Source organism: Dendropsophus ebraccatus, chromosome 1 (genome assembly GCF_027789765.1).
Source record: "Dendropsophus ebraccatus isolate aDenEbr1 chromosome 1, aDenEbr1.pat, whole genome shotgun sequence".
Taxonomy (NCBI): domain Eukaryota; kingdom Metazoa; phylum Chordata; class Amphibia; order Anura; family Hylidae; genus Dendropsophus; species Dendropsophus ebraccatus.
In genome coordinates this window covers 5,501,918-5,520,500 of record NC_091454.1, presented here as the reverse complement: position 1 = coordinate 5,520,500, position 18,583 = coordinate 5,501,918, and the positions used below count along the sequence as shown (strand labels likewise).

General features: G+C 44.1%; 1 protein-coding gene across 4 annotated transcripts in view; it reads left to right on the top strand.

Moving 5' to 3' along the window:
• CECR2 (CECR2 histone acetyl-lysine reader) overlaps nucleotides 1-18,583 on the top strand; it is a 51,994-nt gene that overhangs the window by 16,950 nt on the left and 16,461 nt on the right. For 2 of the 4 annotated variants that reach the window (XM_069964791.1, XM_069964782.1), the window contains exon 1: nucleotides 12,411-12,687. The exons of the other annotated variants lie outside the window; for them this stretch is intronic. In XM_069964791.1, the coding sequence (XP_069820892.1) occupies nucleotides 12,574-12,687 (114 nt within the window). In that variant the 5' untranslated portion in view covers nucleotides 12,411-12,573. Of the gene's footprint in view, nucleotides 1-12,410; nucleotides 12,688-18,583 lie in introns of those variants that run through there. 4 annotated transcript variants of the gene reach the window in all.

Below are 18,583 nucleotides of genomic sequence, written 5' to 3'. Positions count from 1 at the left end.
TCCACTATAGTAGATGCCCCCCTTCCTTATAGATGGCCCCTTTGTTGTTTCCCTTATAGATGACCCTTCTGTGTAGTCCACTATAGTAGATGCCCCCTTCCTTATAGATGGCCCCTTTGTTGTTTCCCTTATAGGTGCCTCCAAGTCCCCTTCATAGATGTTGTCCTCCTTATAGATAGCCCCTAGTGTTGTCCACCCCCCATATAGATAGCCCCCTTATGTTGTCCATCCCCAGCCCCCATATAGCCCCCTTATGTTGTCCATCCCCAGCCCCCATATAACCCCTAGTGTTGTCCATACCCAGCCCCCATATAGCCCCCTTATGTTGTCCATCCACAGCCCCCATATAATCCCTAGTGTTGTCCCCCTCTGATAAAAAAGAAAGAAACAAAACACAACTCACCTAATGACATGCTCCCCCGCTGGTCGCGGGTTGCTTCCTCTTTCTTCCTCCGCCTGATGAGCGGCTCTCTGGTGGAGTCCCGGGCAGTGTCATCACTGAGCTCAGTGTGGGCCACAGCGGCTGGGACTTCCGGTACAGGGAGCGCCGCGGCGCACACTGAGCGCGGTGATGACGCTGCCCCGGACTCCACCAGAGAGATGCTCATCGAGCGGGGGCCGGGCCGACATTCTTGGGTCAGCCTGACGCTGCTTACGGTCACAAGAGTGATGGACAGGGCGGGAAGCGTATGGCTTCTCGCGCTGTCAATCAGAACACTAAACACCCGGGTGCTGCAGGCTGTCAGCTTCGAGGGGCCCAGGCCATGGGCCCCCTGATGCTAGGGGCCCGTTAGCAGCTGCTACAGCGGTAGGTCCGCTGGTCGCACGGTACAACTTCTCCTATGCTTCATACTGTAGCTGTAGTATCAGTAGGATTATTATTAGTAATAGTTGTAGTATTAGGAGAATTATCAGTAGTAGTTGTTGTAGTCTTAGGACGGTAATTATTATCAGTAGTAGTTGTAATATTAGAAAGGATTATTATCAGTAGTAGTTGTAATATTAGGAGGATTATTATCAGTAGTAGTTGTAATATTAGGAGGATTATTATCAGTAGTAGTTGTAGTTCTAGGAGGATTAGTATCAGTAGTAGTTGTAGTATTAGGAGGATTATTATCAGTAGTAGTTGTAGTATTAGGAGGATTAGTATCAGTAGTAGTTGTAGTATTAGGAGGATTAGTATCAGTAGTAGTTGTAGTTCTAGGAGGATTATTATCAGTAGTAGTTGTAGTATTAGGATGAGTATTATCAGTAGTAGTTGTAGTATTAGGAGGATTATTATCAGTAGTAGTTGTAGTATTAGGAGGATTATTATCAGTAGTAGTTGTAGTATTAGGAGGATTATTATCAGTGGTAGTTGTAGTATTAGGAGGATTATTACCAGTAGTAGTTGTAGTATTAGGAGGATTAGTATCAGTAGTAGTTGTAGTATTAGGGAGTATTATCAGTAGTAGTTGTAGTATTAGGAGGATTATTATCAGTAGTAGTTGTAGTATTGGGAGGATTAGTATCAGTAGTAGTTGTAGTATTGGGAGGATTAGTATCAGTAGTAGTTGTAGTATTAGGAGGATTATTATCAGTAGTAGTTGTAGTATTAGGGGAATTATTATCACTAGTAGTTGTAGTATTAGGAGGATTAGTATCAGTAGTAGTTGTAGTATTAGGGGAATTATTATTATCACTAGTAGTTGTAGTATTAGGATGAGTATTATCAGTAGTAGTTGTAGTATTAGGATGATTATTATCAGTAGTAGTTGTAGTATTAGGAGGATTATTATCAGTAGGAGTATTAGGATTATCAGTAGTAATTTTAGGAGCATTTTTTTCAGTAGTAGTATTAAGATGCTTATTATTATCAGTACTAATAGGATGGTTATTATTGGTATTAGTAGAATTAATATTATTACTTATAATAAATTAAGTAGTATTAGGAGGAGTATTATCAGTAGTTGTTGTAGTATTAGGAGGAGTATTATCAGTAGTTGTTGTAGTATTAGGGGGATTATTATTATCAGTAGTAGTTGTAGTATTAGGAGGATTAGTATCAGTAGTAGTTGTAGTATTAGGAGGATTATTATCAGTAGTTTTTGTAATATTAGGAGGATTATTATCAGTAGTAGTTGTAGTATTAGCAGGATTATTATCAGTAGTAGTTGTAGTATTAGGAGGATTATTATTATCAGTAGTAGTTGTAGTATTAGGATGATTATTATCAGTAGTAGTTGTAGTATTAGCAGGATTATTTTTTATCAGTAGTAATAAGATGGTTATTATTGTTATCAGTAGTAAAAGGATGGTTATTATTGGTATTAGTAGAATTATTATTACTTTTAAGAAATTAAGTAGTATTAGGAAATTAATTATCGTAATTGTTAATCCCAGCTGTAGATAGTGTTAAACAACGGCCGTTCGCATGGAAGAGCCTTTGTTTCTACAATGTGGAAAAAGAGCTTCAGGAAAAGTATTAGGGCTATTATAAATAGTAGAATTAAGTCAATCGTAGTATTATCAGCCTTGTTATAATAGTATTGGTGAAGTCATTCTAGTATTTCTATAATTTTAGGCAATTCTCTTGGTACAGTTATCATAGTATCAGTGAGTTCAAGTATAATATTATCAGCATAGTTATAATAGTAACAGTGAGGTCATACATAGTATTATCAGTGTGGGTATTATAGTATCAGTGAGGTCATACATAGTATTATCAGTGTGGGTATTATAGTATCAGTGAGGTCATACATAGTATTATCAGTGTGGGTATTATAGTATCAGTGAGGGCATACATAGTATTATCAGTGTGGGTATTATAGTATCAGTGAGGGCATACATAGTATTATCAGTGTGGGTATTATAGTATCAGTGAGGTCATACATAGTATTATCAGTATGGGTATTATAATATCAGTGAGGTCATACATAGTATTATCAGCATAGTTTTTATAGTATCAGTGAGGTCATACATAGTATTATCAGCATAGTTATTATAGTATCAGTGAGGTCATACATAGTATTATCAGAATGGGTAGTATAGTATCAATGAGGTCATACATAGTATTATCAGCATAGTTATTATAGTATCAGTGAGGTCATACATAGTATTATCAGTATGGGTAGTATAGCATCAATGAGGTCATACATAGTATTATCAGTATAGTTATTATAGTATCAGTGAGGTCATACATAGTATTATCAGTGTGGGTATTATAGTATCAGTGAGGTCATACATAGTATTATCAGTATGGGTAGTATAATATCAGTGAGGTCATACATAGTATTATCAGTGTGGGTATTATAGTATCAGTGAGGTCATACATAGTATTATCAGTATAGGTATCATAGTGTCAGTGAGGTCATACATAGTATTATAGTATCAGTGAGGTCATACATAGTATTATCAGCATAGCTTTTATAGTATCAGTGAGGTCATACATAGTATTATCAGTGTGGGTATTATAGTATCAGTGAGGTCATACATAGTATTATCAGTGTGGGTATTATAGTATCAGTGAGGGCATACATAGTATTATCAGTATGGTTATTATAGTATCAGTGAGGTCATACATAGTATTATCAGTATGGGTATTATAGTATCAGTGAGGTCATACATAGTATTATCAGCATAGTTATTATAGTATCAGTGAGGTCATACATAGTATTATCAGCATAGTTATTATAGTATCAGTGAGGGCATACATAGTATTATCAGTATGGGTATTATAGTATCAGTGAGGTCATACATAGTATTATCAGCATAGTTATTATAGTATCAGTGAGGGCATACATAGTATTATCAGTACGGGTATTATAGTATCAGTGAGGTCATACATAGTATTATCAGCATAGTTATTATAGTATCAGTGAGGTCATACATAGTATTATCAGCATAGTTATTATAGTATCAGTGAGGGCATACATAGTATTATCAGTATGGGTATCATAGTGTCAGTGAGGTCATACATAGTATCATAGTGTCAGTGAGGTCATACATAGTATTATGGTATCAGTATGGTTACTTTATTATTAGTAGGGGCATTCTAGTATTCCAAACATGTAGAAAAAGAAAGCTGAGGGCACTCACCCATCTGGTGCAACGACTTCTTTTATTCATAACATTTGTGGATAAAAGTCCGTACAAACATTAGGACACGCGGGCAGACGCCATACACCTTTACAGCGCCGACATACTCATAACATGTATAGCATCTTTTTGGTCACAATTTGTGAAAAATGTATTGGCGTCTGCCCGTCCTGCATTTAGTGCATAGTCCTCTTGTTCATTTATTTCCATATTTTCAGACACTTCATAATTGGCCTTTTTCTCCATTCTAGCGGAGTAACCTTGTGCCATGGTAGTCCGAGTGTGCTCAGGTGTAGAAAGATAACCAGTATTCAACAAACAAGTATTCATGTGTAGAAATCACCGGCACTACTCTCAGCTGGTGGCTTTTCCAATGGACGTGTATCAAATACTATGGACTATGCTCAGTCGTGTGTGGGGTGCTCCTCAATCCTCAGAAAAAGGCCAATTATGAAGTGTCTGAAAATATGGAAATAAATGAACAAGAGGACTATGCACTAAATGCAGGACGGGCAGACGCCAATACATTTTTCACAAATTGTGACCAAAAAGATGCTATACATGTTATGAGTATGTCGGCGCTGTAAAGGTGTATGGCGTCTGCCCGCGTGTCCTAATGTTTGTACGGACTTTTATCCACAAATGTTATGAATAAAAGAAGTCGTTGCACCAGATGGGTGAGTGCCCTCAGCTTTCTTTTTCTACATGTTTGGATTATTCATCTGCTTATGATTGAGGAGCACCCCACACACGACTGAGCATAGTCCATAGTATTTGATACACGTCCATTGGAAAAGCCACCAGCTGAGAGTAGTGCCGGTGATTTCTACACATGAATACTTGGCATTCTAGTATTGTTATAGTGGCAGTGTAGGATCAGTATGGGTATTATAGTATTATTATCAGTATGGTTACTGTATTATAAGTAAGGTCACACATAGTATAATCAGTATGGTTTCTAAATTATCAGTAAGGTCGTTTTTAGTAATAATATAGTATCAGTAAGGTGACTCTCAGTATTATAGTATCAGTGCGGTGACTCTCAGTATTATAGTATCAGTGAGGTGACTCTCTTAGTACTGTTATAGTATCAGTGAGGTGACTCTCAGTATTATAGTATCAGTGCGGTGACTCTCTCAGTATTATAGTATCAGTGCGGTGACTCTCTCAGTATTATAGTATCAGTGAGGTGACTCTCTCAGTATTATAGTATCAGTGAGGTGACTCTCTCAGTATTATAGTATCAGTGAGGTGACTCTCTTAGTACTGTTATAGTATCAGTGCGGTGACTCTCTCAGTATTATAGTATCAGTGAGGTGACTCTCAGTATTATAGTATCAGTGTGGTGACTCTCAGTATTATAGTATCAGTGCGGTGACTCTCTCAGTATTATAGTATCAGTGAGGTGACTCTCTCAGTATTATAGTATCAGTGAGGTGACTCTCTCAGTATTATAGTATCAGTGAGGTGACTCTCTCAGTATTATAGTATCAGTGAGGTGACTCTCAGTATTATAGTATCAGTGTGGTGACTCTCAGCATTATAGTATCAGTGCGGTGACTCTCTCAGTATTATAGTATCAGTGTGGTGACTCTCAGTATTATAGTATCAGTGCGGTGACTCTCTCAGTATTATAGTATCAGTGAGGTGACTCTCTCAGTATTATAGTATCAGTGAGGTGACTCTCTCAGTATTATAGTATCAGTGAGGTGACTCTCTCAGTATTATAGTATCAGTGTGGTGACTCTCTCAGTATTATAGTATCAGTGAGGTGACTCTCAGTATTATAGTATCAGTGAGGTGACTCTCAGTATTATAGTATCAGTGAGGTGACTCTCTCAGTATTATAGTATCAGTGAGGTGACTCTCAGTATTATAGTATCAGTGAGGTGACTCAGTATTATAGTATCAGTGCGGTGACTCTCTTAGTATTATAGTATCAGTGCGGTGACTCTCTCAGTATTATAGTATCAATGAGGTGACTCAGTATTATAGTATCAGTGAGGTGACTCTCTCAGTATTATAGTATCAATGAGGTGACTCTCTCAGTATTATAGTATCAGTGCGGTGACTCTCTCAGTATTATAGGATCAGTGCGGTGACTCTCTCTCAGTATTATAGTATCAGTGCGGTGACTCTCTCAGTATTGTAGTATCAGTGCGGTGACTCTCTCAGTATTATAGTATCAGTGAGGTGACTCTCAGTATTATAGTATCAGTGCGGTGACTCTCTCAGTATTATAGTATCAGTGAGGTGAATTTCTCAGTATTATAGTATCAGTGAGGTGACTCTCTCAGTATTATAGTATCAGTGCGGTGACTCTCAGTATTGTAGTATCAGTGCGGTGACTCTCTCAGTATTATAGTATCAGTGAGGTGACTCAGTATTATAGTATCAGTGAGGTGACTCTCTCAGTATTATAGTATCAGTGCGGTGACTCTCTCAGTATTGTAGTATCAGTGCGGTGACTCTCTCAGTATTATAGTATCAGTGAGGTGACTCTCTCAGTATTATAGTATCAGTGAGGTGACTCAGTATTATAGTATCAGTGCGGTGACTCTCAGTATTATAGTATCAGTGAGGTGACTCTCAGTATTATAGTATCAGTGAGGTGACTCTCTCAGTATTATAGTATCAGTGAGGTGACTCTCTCAGTATTATAGTATCAGTGCGGTGACTCTCTCAGTATTATAGTATCAATGAGGTGACTCTCTCAGTATTATAGTATCAGTGCGGTGACTCTCTCAGTATTATAGGATCAGTGCGGTGACTCTCTCTCAGTATTATAGTATCAGTGCGGTGACTCTCTCAGTATTATAGTATCAGTGAGGTGACTCTCTCAGTATTATAGTATCAGTGCGGTGACTCTCTCAGTATTATAGTATCAGTGCGGTGACTCTCTCAGTATTGTAGTATCAGTGCGGTGACTCTCTCAGTATTATAGTATCAGTGAGGTGACTCTCAGTATTATAGTATCAGTGCGGTGACTCTCTCAGTATTATAGTATCAGTGCGGTGACTCTCTCAGTATTATAGTATCAGTGCGGTGACTCTCAGTATTATAGTATCAGTGAGGTGACTCTCTCAGTATTATAGTATCAGTGAGGTAACTCAGTATTATAGTATCAGTGAGGTGACTCTCTCAGTATTATAGTATCAGTGCGGTGACTCTCTCAGTATTGTAGTATCAGTGCGGTGACTCTCTCAGTATTATAGTATCAGTGAGGTGACTCTCTCAGTATTATAGTATCAGTGAGGTGACTCTCTCAGTATTATAGTATCAGTGAGGTGACTCAGTATTATAGTATCAGTGCGGTGACTCTCTCAGTATTATAGTATCAGTGAGGTGACTCTCAGTATTATAGTATCAGTGAGGTGACTCTCAGTATTATAGTATCAGTGAGGTGACTCTCTCAGTATTATAGTATCAGTGTGGTGACTCTCTCAGTATTATAGTATCAGTGAGGTGACTCTCTCAGTATTATAGTATCAGTGCGGTGACTCTCTCAGTATTATAGTATCAGTGAGGTGACTCTCTCAGTATTATAGTATCAGTGCGGTGACTCTCTCAGTATTATAGTATCAGTGAGGTGACTCTCAGTATTATAGTATCAGTGCGGTGACTCTCTCAGTATTATAGTATCAGTGTGGTGACTCTCAGTATTATAGTATCAGTGAGGTGACTCTCAGTATTATAGTATCAGTGAGGTGACTCTCTCAGTATTATAGTATCAGTGAGGTGACTCTCAGTATTATAGTATCAGTGCGGTGACTCTCAGTATTATAGTATCAGTGAGGTGACTCTCAGTATTATAGTATCAGTGCGGTGACTCTCAGTATTATAGTATCAGTGAGGTGACTCTCTCAGTATTATAGTATCAGTGAGGTGACTCTCTCAGTATTATAGTATCAGTGAGGTGACTCAGTATTATAGTATCAGTGCGGTGACTCTCTCAGTATTATAGTATCAGTGCGGTGACTCTCTCAGTATTATAGTATCAGTGCGGTGACTCTCTCAGTATTATAGTATCAGTGAGGTGACTCAGTATTATAGTATCAGTGAGGTGACTCTCTCAGTATTATAGTATCAGTGCGGTGACTCTCTCAGTATTATAGTATCAGTGCGGTGACTCTCTCAGTATTATAGTATCAGTGAGGTGACTCAGTATTATAGTATCAGTGCGGTGACTCTCTCAGTATTATAGTATCAGTGAGGTGACTCTCAGTATTATAGTATCAGTGAGGTGACTCTCAGTATTATAGTATCAGTGAGGTGACTCTCTCAGTATTATAGTATCAGTGAGGTGACTCTCAGTATTATAGTATCAGTGAGGTGACTCTCTCAGTATTATAGTATCAGTGCGGTGACTCTCTCAGTATTATAGTATCAGTGAGGTGACTCTCAGTATTATAGTATCAGTGCGGTGACTCTCTCAGTATTATAGTATCAGTGTGGTGACTCTCTCAGTATTATAGTATCAGTGCGGTGACTCTCTCAGTATTATAGTATCAGTGAGGTGACTCTCTCAGTATTATAGTATCAGTGAGGTGACTCTCAGTATTATAGTATCAGTAAGGTGACTCTCAGTATTATAGTATCAGTGCGGTGACTCTCTCAGTATTATAGTATCAGTGAGGTGACTCTCTCAGTATTATAGTATCAGTGTGGTGACTCTCAGTATTATAGTATCAGTGCGGTGACTCTCTCAGTATTATAGTATCAGTGTGGTGACTCTCTCAGTATTATAGTATCAGTGAGGTGACTCTCTCAGTATTATAGTATCAGTGCGGTGACTCTCTCAGTATTATAGTATCAGTGCGGTGACTCTCTCAGTATTATAGTATCAGTGTGGTGACTCTCAGTATTATAGTATCAGTGAGGTGACTCTCTCAGTATTATAGTATCAGTGTGGTGACTCTCTCAGTATTATAGTATCAGTGAGGTGACTCTCTCAGTATTATAGTATCAGTGAGGTGACTCTCTCAGTATTATAGTATCAGTGAGGTGACTCAGTATTATAGTATCAGTGCGGTGACTCTCTCAGTATTATAGTATCAGTGCGGTGACTCTCTCAGTATTATAGTATCAGTGCGGTGACTCTCTCAGTATTATAGTATCAGTGAGGTGACTCTCAGTGTTATAGTATCAGTGCGGTGACTCTCTCAGTATTATAGTATCAGTGAGGTGACTCTCAGTATTATAGTATCAGTGAGGTGACTCTCAGTATTATAGTATCAGTGCGGTGACTCTCTCAGTATTATAGTATCAGTGAGGTGACTCTCAGTATTATAGTATCAGTGAGGTGACTCTCTCAGTATTATAGTATCAGTGCGGTGACTCTCTCAGTATTATAGTATCAGTGCGGTGACTCTCTCAGTATTATAGTATCAGTGCGGTGACTCTCAGTATTATAGTATCAGTGCGGTGACTCTCTCAGTATTGTTATAGTATCAGTGCGGTGACTCTCTCAGTATTATAGTATCAGTGCGGTGACTCTCTCAGTATTATAGTATCAGTGAGGTGACTCTCAGTATTATAGTATCAGTGCGGTGACTCTCAGTATTATAGTATCAGTGCGGTGACTCTCTCAGTATTATAGTATCAGTGCGGTGACTCTCTCAGTATTATAGTATCAGTGCGGTGACTCTCTCAGTATTATAGTATCAGTGCGGTGACTCTCTCAGTATTATAGTATCAGTGCGGTGACTCTCTCAGTATTATAGTATCAGTGCGGTGACTCTCAGTATTATAGTATCAGTGAGGTGACTCTCTCAGTATTATAGTATCAGTGCGGTGACTCTCTCAGTATTATAGTATCAGTGCGGTGACACTCAGTATTATAGTATCAGTGAGGTGACTCTCTCAGTATTATAGTATCAGTGCGGTGACTCTCTCAGTATTATAGTATCAGTGAGGTGACTCTCTCAGTATTATAGTATCAGTGAGGTGACTCTCAGTATTATAGTATCAGTGAGGTGACTCTCAGTATTATAGTATCAGTGCGGTGACTCTCTCAGTATTATAGTATCAGTGCGGGACTCTCTCAGTATTATAGTATCAGTGCGGTGACTCTCAGTATTATAGTATCAGTGCGGTGACTCTCTCAGTATTATAGTATCAGTGCGGGACTCTCTCAGTATTATAGTATCAGTGCGGTGACTCTCAGTATTATAGTATCAGTGCGGTGACTCTCTTAGTATTATAGTATCAGTGAGGTGACTCTCTCAGTATTATAGTATCAGTGAGGTGACTCTCAGTATTATAGTATCAGTGCGGTGACTCTCTCAGTACTGTTATAGTATCAGTGAGGTGACTCTCTCAGTATTATAGTATCAGTGCGGTGACTCTCTCAGTATTATAGTATCAGTGAGGTGACTCAGTATTATAGTATCAGTGAGGTGACTCTCTCAGTATTATAGTATCAGTGCGGTGACTCTCTCAGTATTATAGTATCAGTGAGGTGACTCAGTATTATAGTATCAGTGCGGTGACTCTCTCAGTATTATAGTATCAGTGAGGTGACTCTCAGTATTATAGTATCAGTGAGGTGACTCTCTCAGTATTATAGTATCAGTGAGGTGACTCTCAGTATTATAGTATCAGTGAGGTGACTCTCTCAGTATTATAGTATCAGTGAGGTGACTCTCAGTATTATAGTATCAGTGCGGTGACTCTCTCAGTATTATAGTATCAGTGCGGTGACTCTCTCAGTATTATAGTATCAGTGCGGTGACTCTCTCAGTATTATAGTATCAGTGCGGTGACTCTCTCAGTATTATAGTATCAGTGAGGTGACTCTCTCAGTATTATAGTATCAGTGCGGTGACTCTCTCAGTATTATAGTATCAGTGAGGTGACTCTCTCAGTATTATAGTATCAGTGCGGTGACTCTCTCAGTATTATAGTATCAGTGCGGTGACTCTCTCAGTATTATAGTATCAGTGCGGTGACTCTCTCAGTATTATAGTATCAGTGCGGTGACTCTCTCAGTACTGTTATAGTATCAGTGAGGTGACTCTCTCAGTATTATAGTATCAGTGCGGTGACTCTCAGTACTGTTATAGTATCAGTGCGGTGACTCTCTCAGTATTATAGTATCAGTGCGGTGACTCTCTCAGTATTATAGTATCAGTGCGGTGACTCTCTCAGTATTATAGTATCAGTGCGGTGACTCTCTCAGTATTATAGTATCAGTGAGGTGACTCTCAGTATTATAGTATCAGTGCGGTGACTCTCAGTATTATAGTATCAGTGCGGTGACTCTCTCAGTATTATAGTATCAGTGCGGTGACTCTCTCAGTATTATAGTATCAGTGAGGTGACTCTCTCAGTATTATAGTATCAGTGCGGTGACTCTCTCAGTATTATAGTATCAGTGAGGTGACTCTCAGTATTATAGTATCAGTGCGGTGACTCTCTCTGTATTATAGTATCAGTGCGGTGACTCTCAGTACTGTTATAGTATCAGTGCGGTGACTCTCTCAGTATTATAGTATCAGTGCGGTGACTCTCTCAGTATTATAGTATCAGTGCGGTGACTCTCTCAGTATTATAGTATCAGTGAGGTGACTCAGTATTATAGTATCAGTGCGGTGACTCTCAGTATTATAGTATCAGTGAGGTGACTCTCTCAGTATTATAGTATCAGTGCGGTGACTCTCAGTATTATAGTATCAGTGCGGTGACTCTCTCAGTATTATAGTATCAGTGAGGTGACTCTCTCAGTATTATAGTATCAGTGAGGTGACTCTCAGTATTATAGTATCAGTGAGGTGACTCTCTCAGTATTATAGTATCAGTGCGGTGACTCTCTCAGTATTATAGTATCAGTGCGGTGACTCTCTCAGTATTATAGTATCAGTGCGGTGACTCTCTCAGTATTATAGTATCAGTGAGGTGACTCTCAGTATTATAGTATCAGTGCGGTGACTCTCAGTATTATAGTATCAGTGCGGTGACTCTCTCAGTATTATAGTATCAGTGCGGTGACTCTCTCAGTATTATAGTATCAGTGCGGTGACTCTCAGTATTATAGTATCAGTGAGGTGACTCTCTCAGTATTATAGTATCAGTACGGTGACTCTCTCAGTATTATAGTATCAGTGCGGTGACTCTCTCAGTATTATAGTATCAGTGTGGTGACTCTCAGTATTATAGTATCAGTGCGGTGACTCTCTCAGTATTATAGTATCAGTGCGGTGACTCTCTCAGTATTATAGTATCAGTGCGGTGACTCTCTCAGTATTATAGTATCAGTGCAGTGACTCTCTCAGTATTATAGTATCAGTGCGGTGACTCTCAGTACTGTTATAGTATCGCAGTATTCCCAGCGGCTGTGGGCGTGTCGGGGCCGCGTGCTGGGCGTGTCTGTGTGTAGTGGGCGGTGTCTGCCCTCCGGCCCCGCCCCCAGCCCCCATCTGTTCCTCCCCGGCCGGGGCTCACATTGTGGCCGTGTCTCCCGCACGCTGTGTCCGGGCTCGGGCTGCTGCCCTCGGGATGCCCCCGGACGGTGCGCTGGGGGAGCTCCGCTCGTGCTGGCGGGTCCCGGCGATCGCGCACTTCTGCTCCCTGTTCCGCACCGCCTTCCAGCTGCCGGACTTCGAGATCGAGGTGAGTCCCGGGGGGAGAAGCCCGGAGCCGGGGGGGACGATGGAAAGTTACGGACGGAGCCCGGTGTACGGTGCTGAGAGGGGGAAACGTGTTACCGGCGGCCGGGGACTAACTTACCGTGTGTACGGGGCGCTGCGGCGGGGGGAACGGTCCTGCGGCTCCTATATACTGTGTCCCTATAGGGAGGACCCCAACTTATACTCAGGACCCCCCACCCTATACTGAGGACCCCCCACCCCCTTATACTGAGGACCCCCCACCCCCTTATACTGAGGACCCCCCACCCCCTTATACTGAGGACCCCCCACCCCCTTATACTGGGGACCCCCCACCCCCTTATACTGGGGACCCCCACCCCCTTATACTGAGGACCCCCCACCCCCTTATACTGGGGACCCCCCACCCCCTTATACTGGGGACCCCCACCCCCCTTATACTGAGGACCCCCCACCCCCTTATACTGAGGACCCCCCCTTATACTGAGGACCCCCCACCCTATACTGAGGACCCCCCACCCTATACTGAGGACCCCCCACCCCCTTATACTGAGGACCCCCCCCACCCAATACTGAGGACCCCCACCCCCTTATACTGAGGACCCCCCACCCCCTTATACTGAGGACCCCCCCTTATACTGAGGACCCCCCACCCTATACTGAGGACCCCCCACCCCCTTATACTGAGGACCCCCCACCCTATACTTAGGACCCCCCACCCCCTTATACTGAGGACCCCCCACCCCCTTATACTGAGGACCCCCCACCCCCTTATACTGAGGACCCCCCCACCCCCTTATACCGAGGACCCCCCAGCCCCTTATACCGAGGACCCCCCCAGCCCCTTATACCGAGGACCCCCCTTATACCAACCTAGGGCCTGCTGATCCTATGTACTATATCCTTATTCTGAGGACCCCCCTATACTGTCCTGTGATAGATAACAGTGAGGACCCCCCTATACTGTCCTGTGATAGATAACAGTGAGGACCCCCCTATACTGTCCTGTGATAGATAACAGTGAGGACCCCCCTATACTGTCCTGTGATAGATAACAGTGAGGACCCCCCCTATACTGTCCTGTGATAGATAACAGTGAGGACCCCCCTATACTGTTCCTGTGATAGATAACAGTGAGGACCCCCCCCCTATACTGTCCTGTGATAGATAACAGTGAGGACCCCCTATACTGTCCTGTGATAGATAACAGTGAGGACCCCCCCTATACTGTCCTGTGATAGATAACAGTGAGGACCCCCCTATACTGTCCTGTGATAGATAACAGTGAGGACCCCCCCCCTATAGTGTCCCTGTGATAGATAACAGTGAGGACCCCCCCCTATACTGTCCTGTGATAGATAAACAGTGAGGACCCCCCCCCTATACTGTCCTGTGATAGATAACAGTGTGGACCCCCCCCTATACTGTCCTGTGATAGATAACAGTGAGGACCCCCCCCCTATACTGTCCTGTGATAGATAACAGTGAGGACCCCCCCCCTATACTGTCCCTGTGATAGACTAACAGTGAGACACCCCCCCCCCTATACTGTCCTGTGATAGATAACAGTGAGGACCCCCCCCTATACTGTCCTGTGATAGATAACAGGTGAGGACCCCCCCCCCCCTATACTGTCCCTGTGATAGATAACAGTGAGGACCCCCCTATACTGTCCTGTGATAGATAACAGTGAGGACCCCCCCCTATACTGTCCTGTGATAGATAACAGTGAGGACCCCCCCCTTATACTGTCCTGTGATAGATAACAGTGAGGACCCCCTGTCCTGTGATAGATAACAGTGAGGACCCCCCCCCCCCCTATACTGTCCTGTGATAGATAACAGTGAGGACCCCCCTATACTGTCCCTGTGATAGATAACAGTGAGGACCCCCCCCCCTATACTGTCCTGTGATAGATAACAGTGAGGACCCCCCCCCTATACTGTCCTGTGATAGATAACAGTGAGGTACCCCCCCCTATACTGTCCTGTGATAGATAACAGTGAGGACCCCCCCCTATACTGTCCTGTGATAGATAACATTGAGGACCCCCCCCCCTATACTGTCCTGTGATAGATAACAGTGAGGACCCCCCCCTATACTGTCCTGTGATAGATAACAGTGAGGACCCCCCCTATACTGTCCTGTGATAGATAACAGTGAGGACCCCCCCCTATACTGTCCTGTGATAGATAACAGTGAGGACCCCCCCCCTATACTGTCCTGTGATAGATACAGTGAGGACCCCCCTATACTGTCCTGTGATAGATAACAGTGAGGACCCCCCTATACTGTCCTGTATAGATAACAGTGAGGACCCCCCTATACTGTCCTGTGATAGATAACAGTGAGGACCCCCCCCCTATACTGTCCTGTGGATAGATAACAGTGAGGACCCCCCCCCCTATACTGTCCTGTGATAGATAACAGTGAGGACCCCCCCCCCCCTATACTGTCCTGTTATAGATAACAGTGAGGACCCACCCCCCCCTATACTGTCCTGTTATAGATAACAGTGAGGACCCCCCCCTTATACTGTCCTGTGATAGATAACAGTGAGGACCCCCCCCCTTATACTGTCCTGTGATAGATAGACAGTGAGGACCCCCCTATACTGTCCTGTGATAGATAACAGTGAGGACCCCCCCTATACTGTCCTGTGATAGATAACAGTGAGGACCCCCCTATACTGTCCTGTGATAGATAACAGTGAGGACCCCCCCTATACTGTCCTGTGATAGATAACAGTGAGGACCCCCCCTATACTGTCCTGTGATAGATAACAGTGAGGACCCCCCTATACTGTCCTGTGATAGATAACAGTGAGGACAGTATAGGGGGTCTGATTATTGGGGGGCAGGTGACTGGTGTGTCAGTACTTGCTGTTTATACTGATATCCCGGGGTAACACTATAAGGGACCCCCCAGCCCCTTATACTGAGGACCCCCCAGCCCCTTATACTGAGGACCCCTCTTATACCAACCTAGGGCCTGCTGATCCTATGTACTATATCCTTATTCTGAGGACCCCCCTATACTGTCCTGTGATAGATAACAGTGAGGACCCCCCCCTATACTGTCCTGTGATAGATAACAGTGAGGACCCCCCCTATACTGTCCTGTGATAGATAACAGTGGGACCCCCCCCCTATACTGTCCTGTGATAGATAACAGTGAGGACCCCCCCTATACTGTCCTGTGATAGATAACAGTGAGGACCCCCCTATACTGTCCTGTGATAGATAACAGTGAGGACCCCCCCCTATACTGTCCTGTGATAGATAACAGTGAGGACCCCCCCTATACTGTCCTGTGATAGATAACAGTGAGGACCCCCCCCTATACTGTCCTGTGATAGATAACAGTGAGGACCCCCCCCCCCTATACTGTCCTGTGATAGATAACAGTGAGGACAGTATAGGGGGTCTGATTGTTGGGGGCAGGTGACCCGGGGGGAGGGGGGGTCTGATTATTGGGGGGCAGGTGACTGGTGGGGGGCCTGATTATTGGGGGCAGGTGACTGGTGGGGGGTCTGATTATTGGGGGCAGGTGACTGGTGTGTCAGTACTTGCTGTTTATACTGATATCCCGGGGTAACACTTTTGGGGGGTGTTGGGGTAACAGGGGTCGCCGTGCTGTCACTATTTGGGTCTGGCAGATGAAAGCCCAGGAGCCGCTCCTGACAATAGGCGGGGGCCCCAGTGTGGGCAGGCTGGGGGATTCTGGGGTCACAGAGAGGGCAGTATTGGGGGAGGGGTTGCTGTGGGGATGTGTAGGGGGGCAGGGTTTGGGGGTCACTCCAGGAGACTCTGATCCGCCTTCCCATTGTTTGGGGAGTCATCTGGTAATAACCCTAATGGTGGAATGAAACTACAACTCCCAGCATGCCCGGAGGTGTCAGCTGCCTCACAAATCCCCCAGGATGAGGGCAGCGGGAACACCCCAGCTCGGCTACTGTATCTAAGGATGTATCACCGGCGGTTACCATGGAGACCAGCCGCCCTATAGAACACAGAGAACCATTCCTATTCTTCTCAACTTTCACTTTAGAAGAGTCACAAACTCTTCCCGGTAGATTGTCCGTGTAATTACCGTGTATCACCAGGTAACAGGGCAGGTTCACCATCAGGTGCTCGGTAAAGCTGGGTGACCTGTTATAGCTCCGGATGGTGGATGGTCACTTTATAGGAGCTCGGTAAAGCTGGGTGACCTGTTATAGCTCCGGATGGTGGATGGTCACTTTATAAGAGCTCGGCAGAGCTGGGTGACCTGGTATTACAGCTCCGGATGGTGGATGGTCACTTTATAAGAGCTTGGCAGAGCTGGGTGACCTGGTATTACAGCTCCGGATGGTTGATGGTCACTTTATAAGAGCTTGGCAGAGCTGGGTGACCTGGTATTACAGCTCCGGATGGTGGATGGTTACTTTGTGGGAGCTTGGCAGAGCTGGGTGACCTGGTATTACAGCTCCGGATTGATACGTAATAGGAGGATGATCACTTTCTCCCATTTGCCATTCAGGAGAGTGGGAGAGCTGGGTGGTCCCCTGTAGATGCTGTAGGTTGGGGGTCTGCATCTGCTCCTGTGTCTTCCATGTTGTGGATGGGTTTAACCCTTCGGCTGGCTGTGGTGGGGGTTACTGGGCCCCCCTCCCCGCTCTTTTGGGATGCAGTCTGCTGGATATAATGGAGAGGTTTTGTTCTGGGCTGGAGAGGGGCGGGCGGGGGTCTCTCGCTCTGGGGAAACCCCTGTGTTTGTTTTGTTCTAGGACTTTGTGTCTTTCAGGGGCAGCATGGCATCTAGGAGGGGACAATACAGCTGAGGGGGGGCACGGGCTGCAGGCGGCCGTCTCTGTTAACTCCTTCCTGTCTGTGTGGGGAAAGCCGGGTGACGGCCGGTGAGGCTCCTGGATCATCCGTGTGTGAGGACCTCAGCCACAGCCGCCATGTTGGTTGTCACCCAGCTTTCCCAGGAGCTGATAGTGGGATAGAATGTAGTTGTCTCCAGGATAATGGGCCTGTAAGGGGGGTCTCTGCAGCCCCCCACCCCCTCCCTCTCCGCCCTTCGTCACCTCCTGTCACTTTGCAGGATAATGTGAAGCTGTTTGTAGTGTAAATGGAGTGCGGCTCGGGGAGAGGCCGTTAACCCCTCACCTGCCGGACGCCAGTCATGTGACTCATCTCTGCTGCTTTCTCACGATTTGAGCCCCGCCTTCCCCTATAGAAGTGAATGGGGTGAGTCACATGACTGCTGGGGGCCACAGTCGCCTTTGTGGCAGCGCAGCTGTTCGGTGGCTGTTGTGAGTTGCGCCAAGTTTGCCGTCAGCTGGGACTTTGGCGCCGTATAATGTCATCAATGGATGCAAATATTGCGCAATTTCGGAGCTCGATGTAGCTGGATTAACATTGAGGTTATATCAGTACTGGAGCGTTATAAGAGGAGCGGCTGATATCAGTCACATATGATGTAATAGGAGGATATATCAGTAATGGAGCGATATAAGAGGAGCTGCTGATATCAGTCACATATGATGTAATAGGAGGTTATATCAGTACTGGAGCGTTATAAGAGGAGCGGCTGATATCAGTCACATATGATGTAATAGGTTATATCAGTACTGGAGCGTTATAAGAGGAGTGGCTGATATCAGTCACATATGATGTAATAGGAGGATATATCAGTACTGGAGCGTTATAAGAGGAGCGGCTGATATCAGTCACATAGGATGTAATAGGAGGTTATATCAGTACTGGAGCGTTATAAGAGGGGCAGCTGATATCAGTCACATATGATGTAATAGGAGGTTATATCAGTGCTGGAGCGTTATAAGAGGAGCGGCTGATATCAGTCACATAGGATGTAATAGGAGGTTATATCAGTGCTGGAGCGTTATAAGAGGA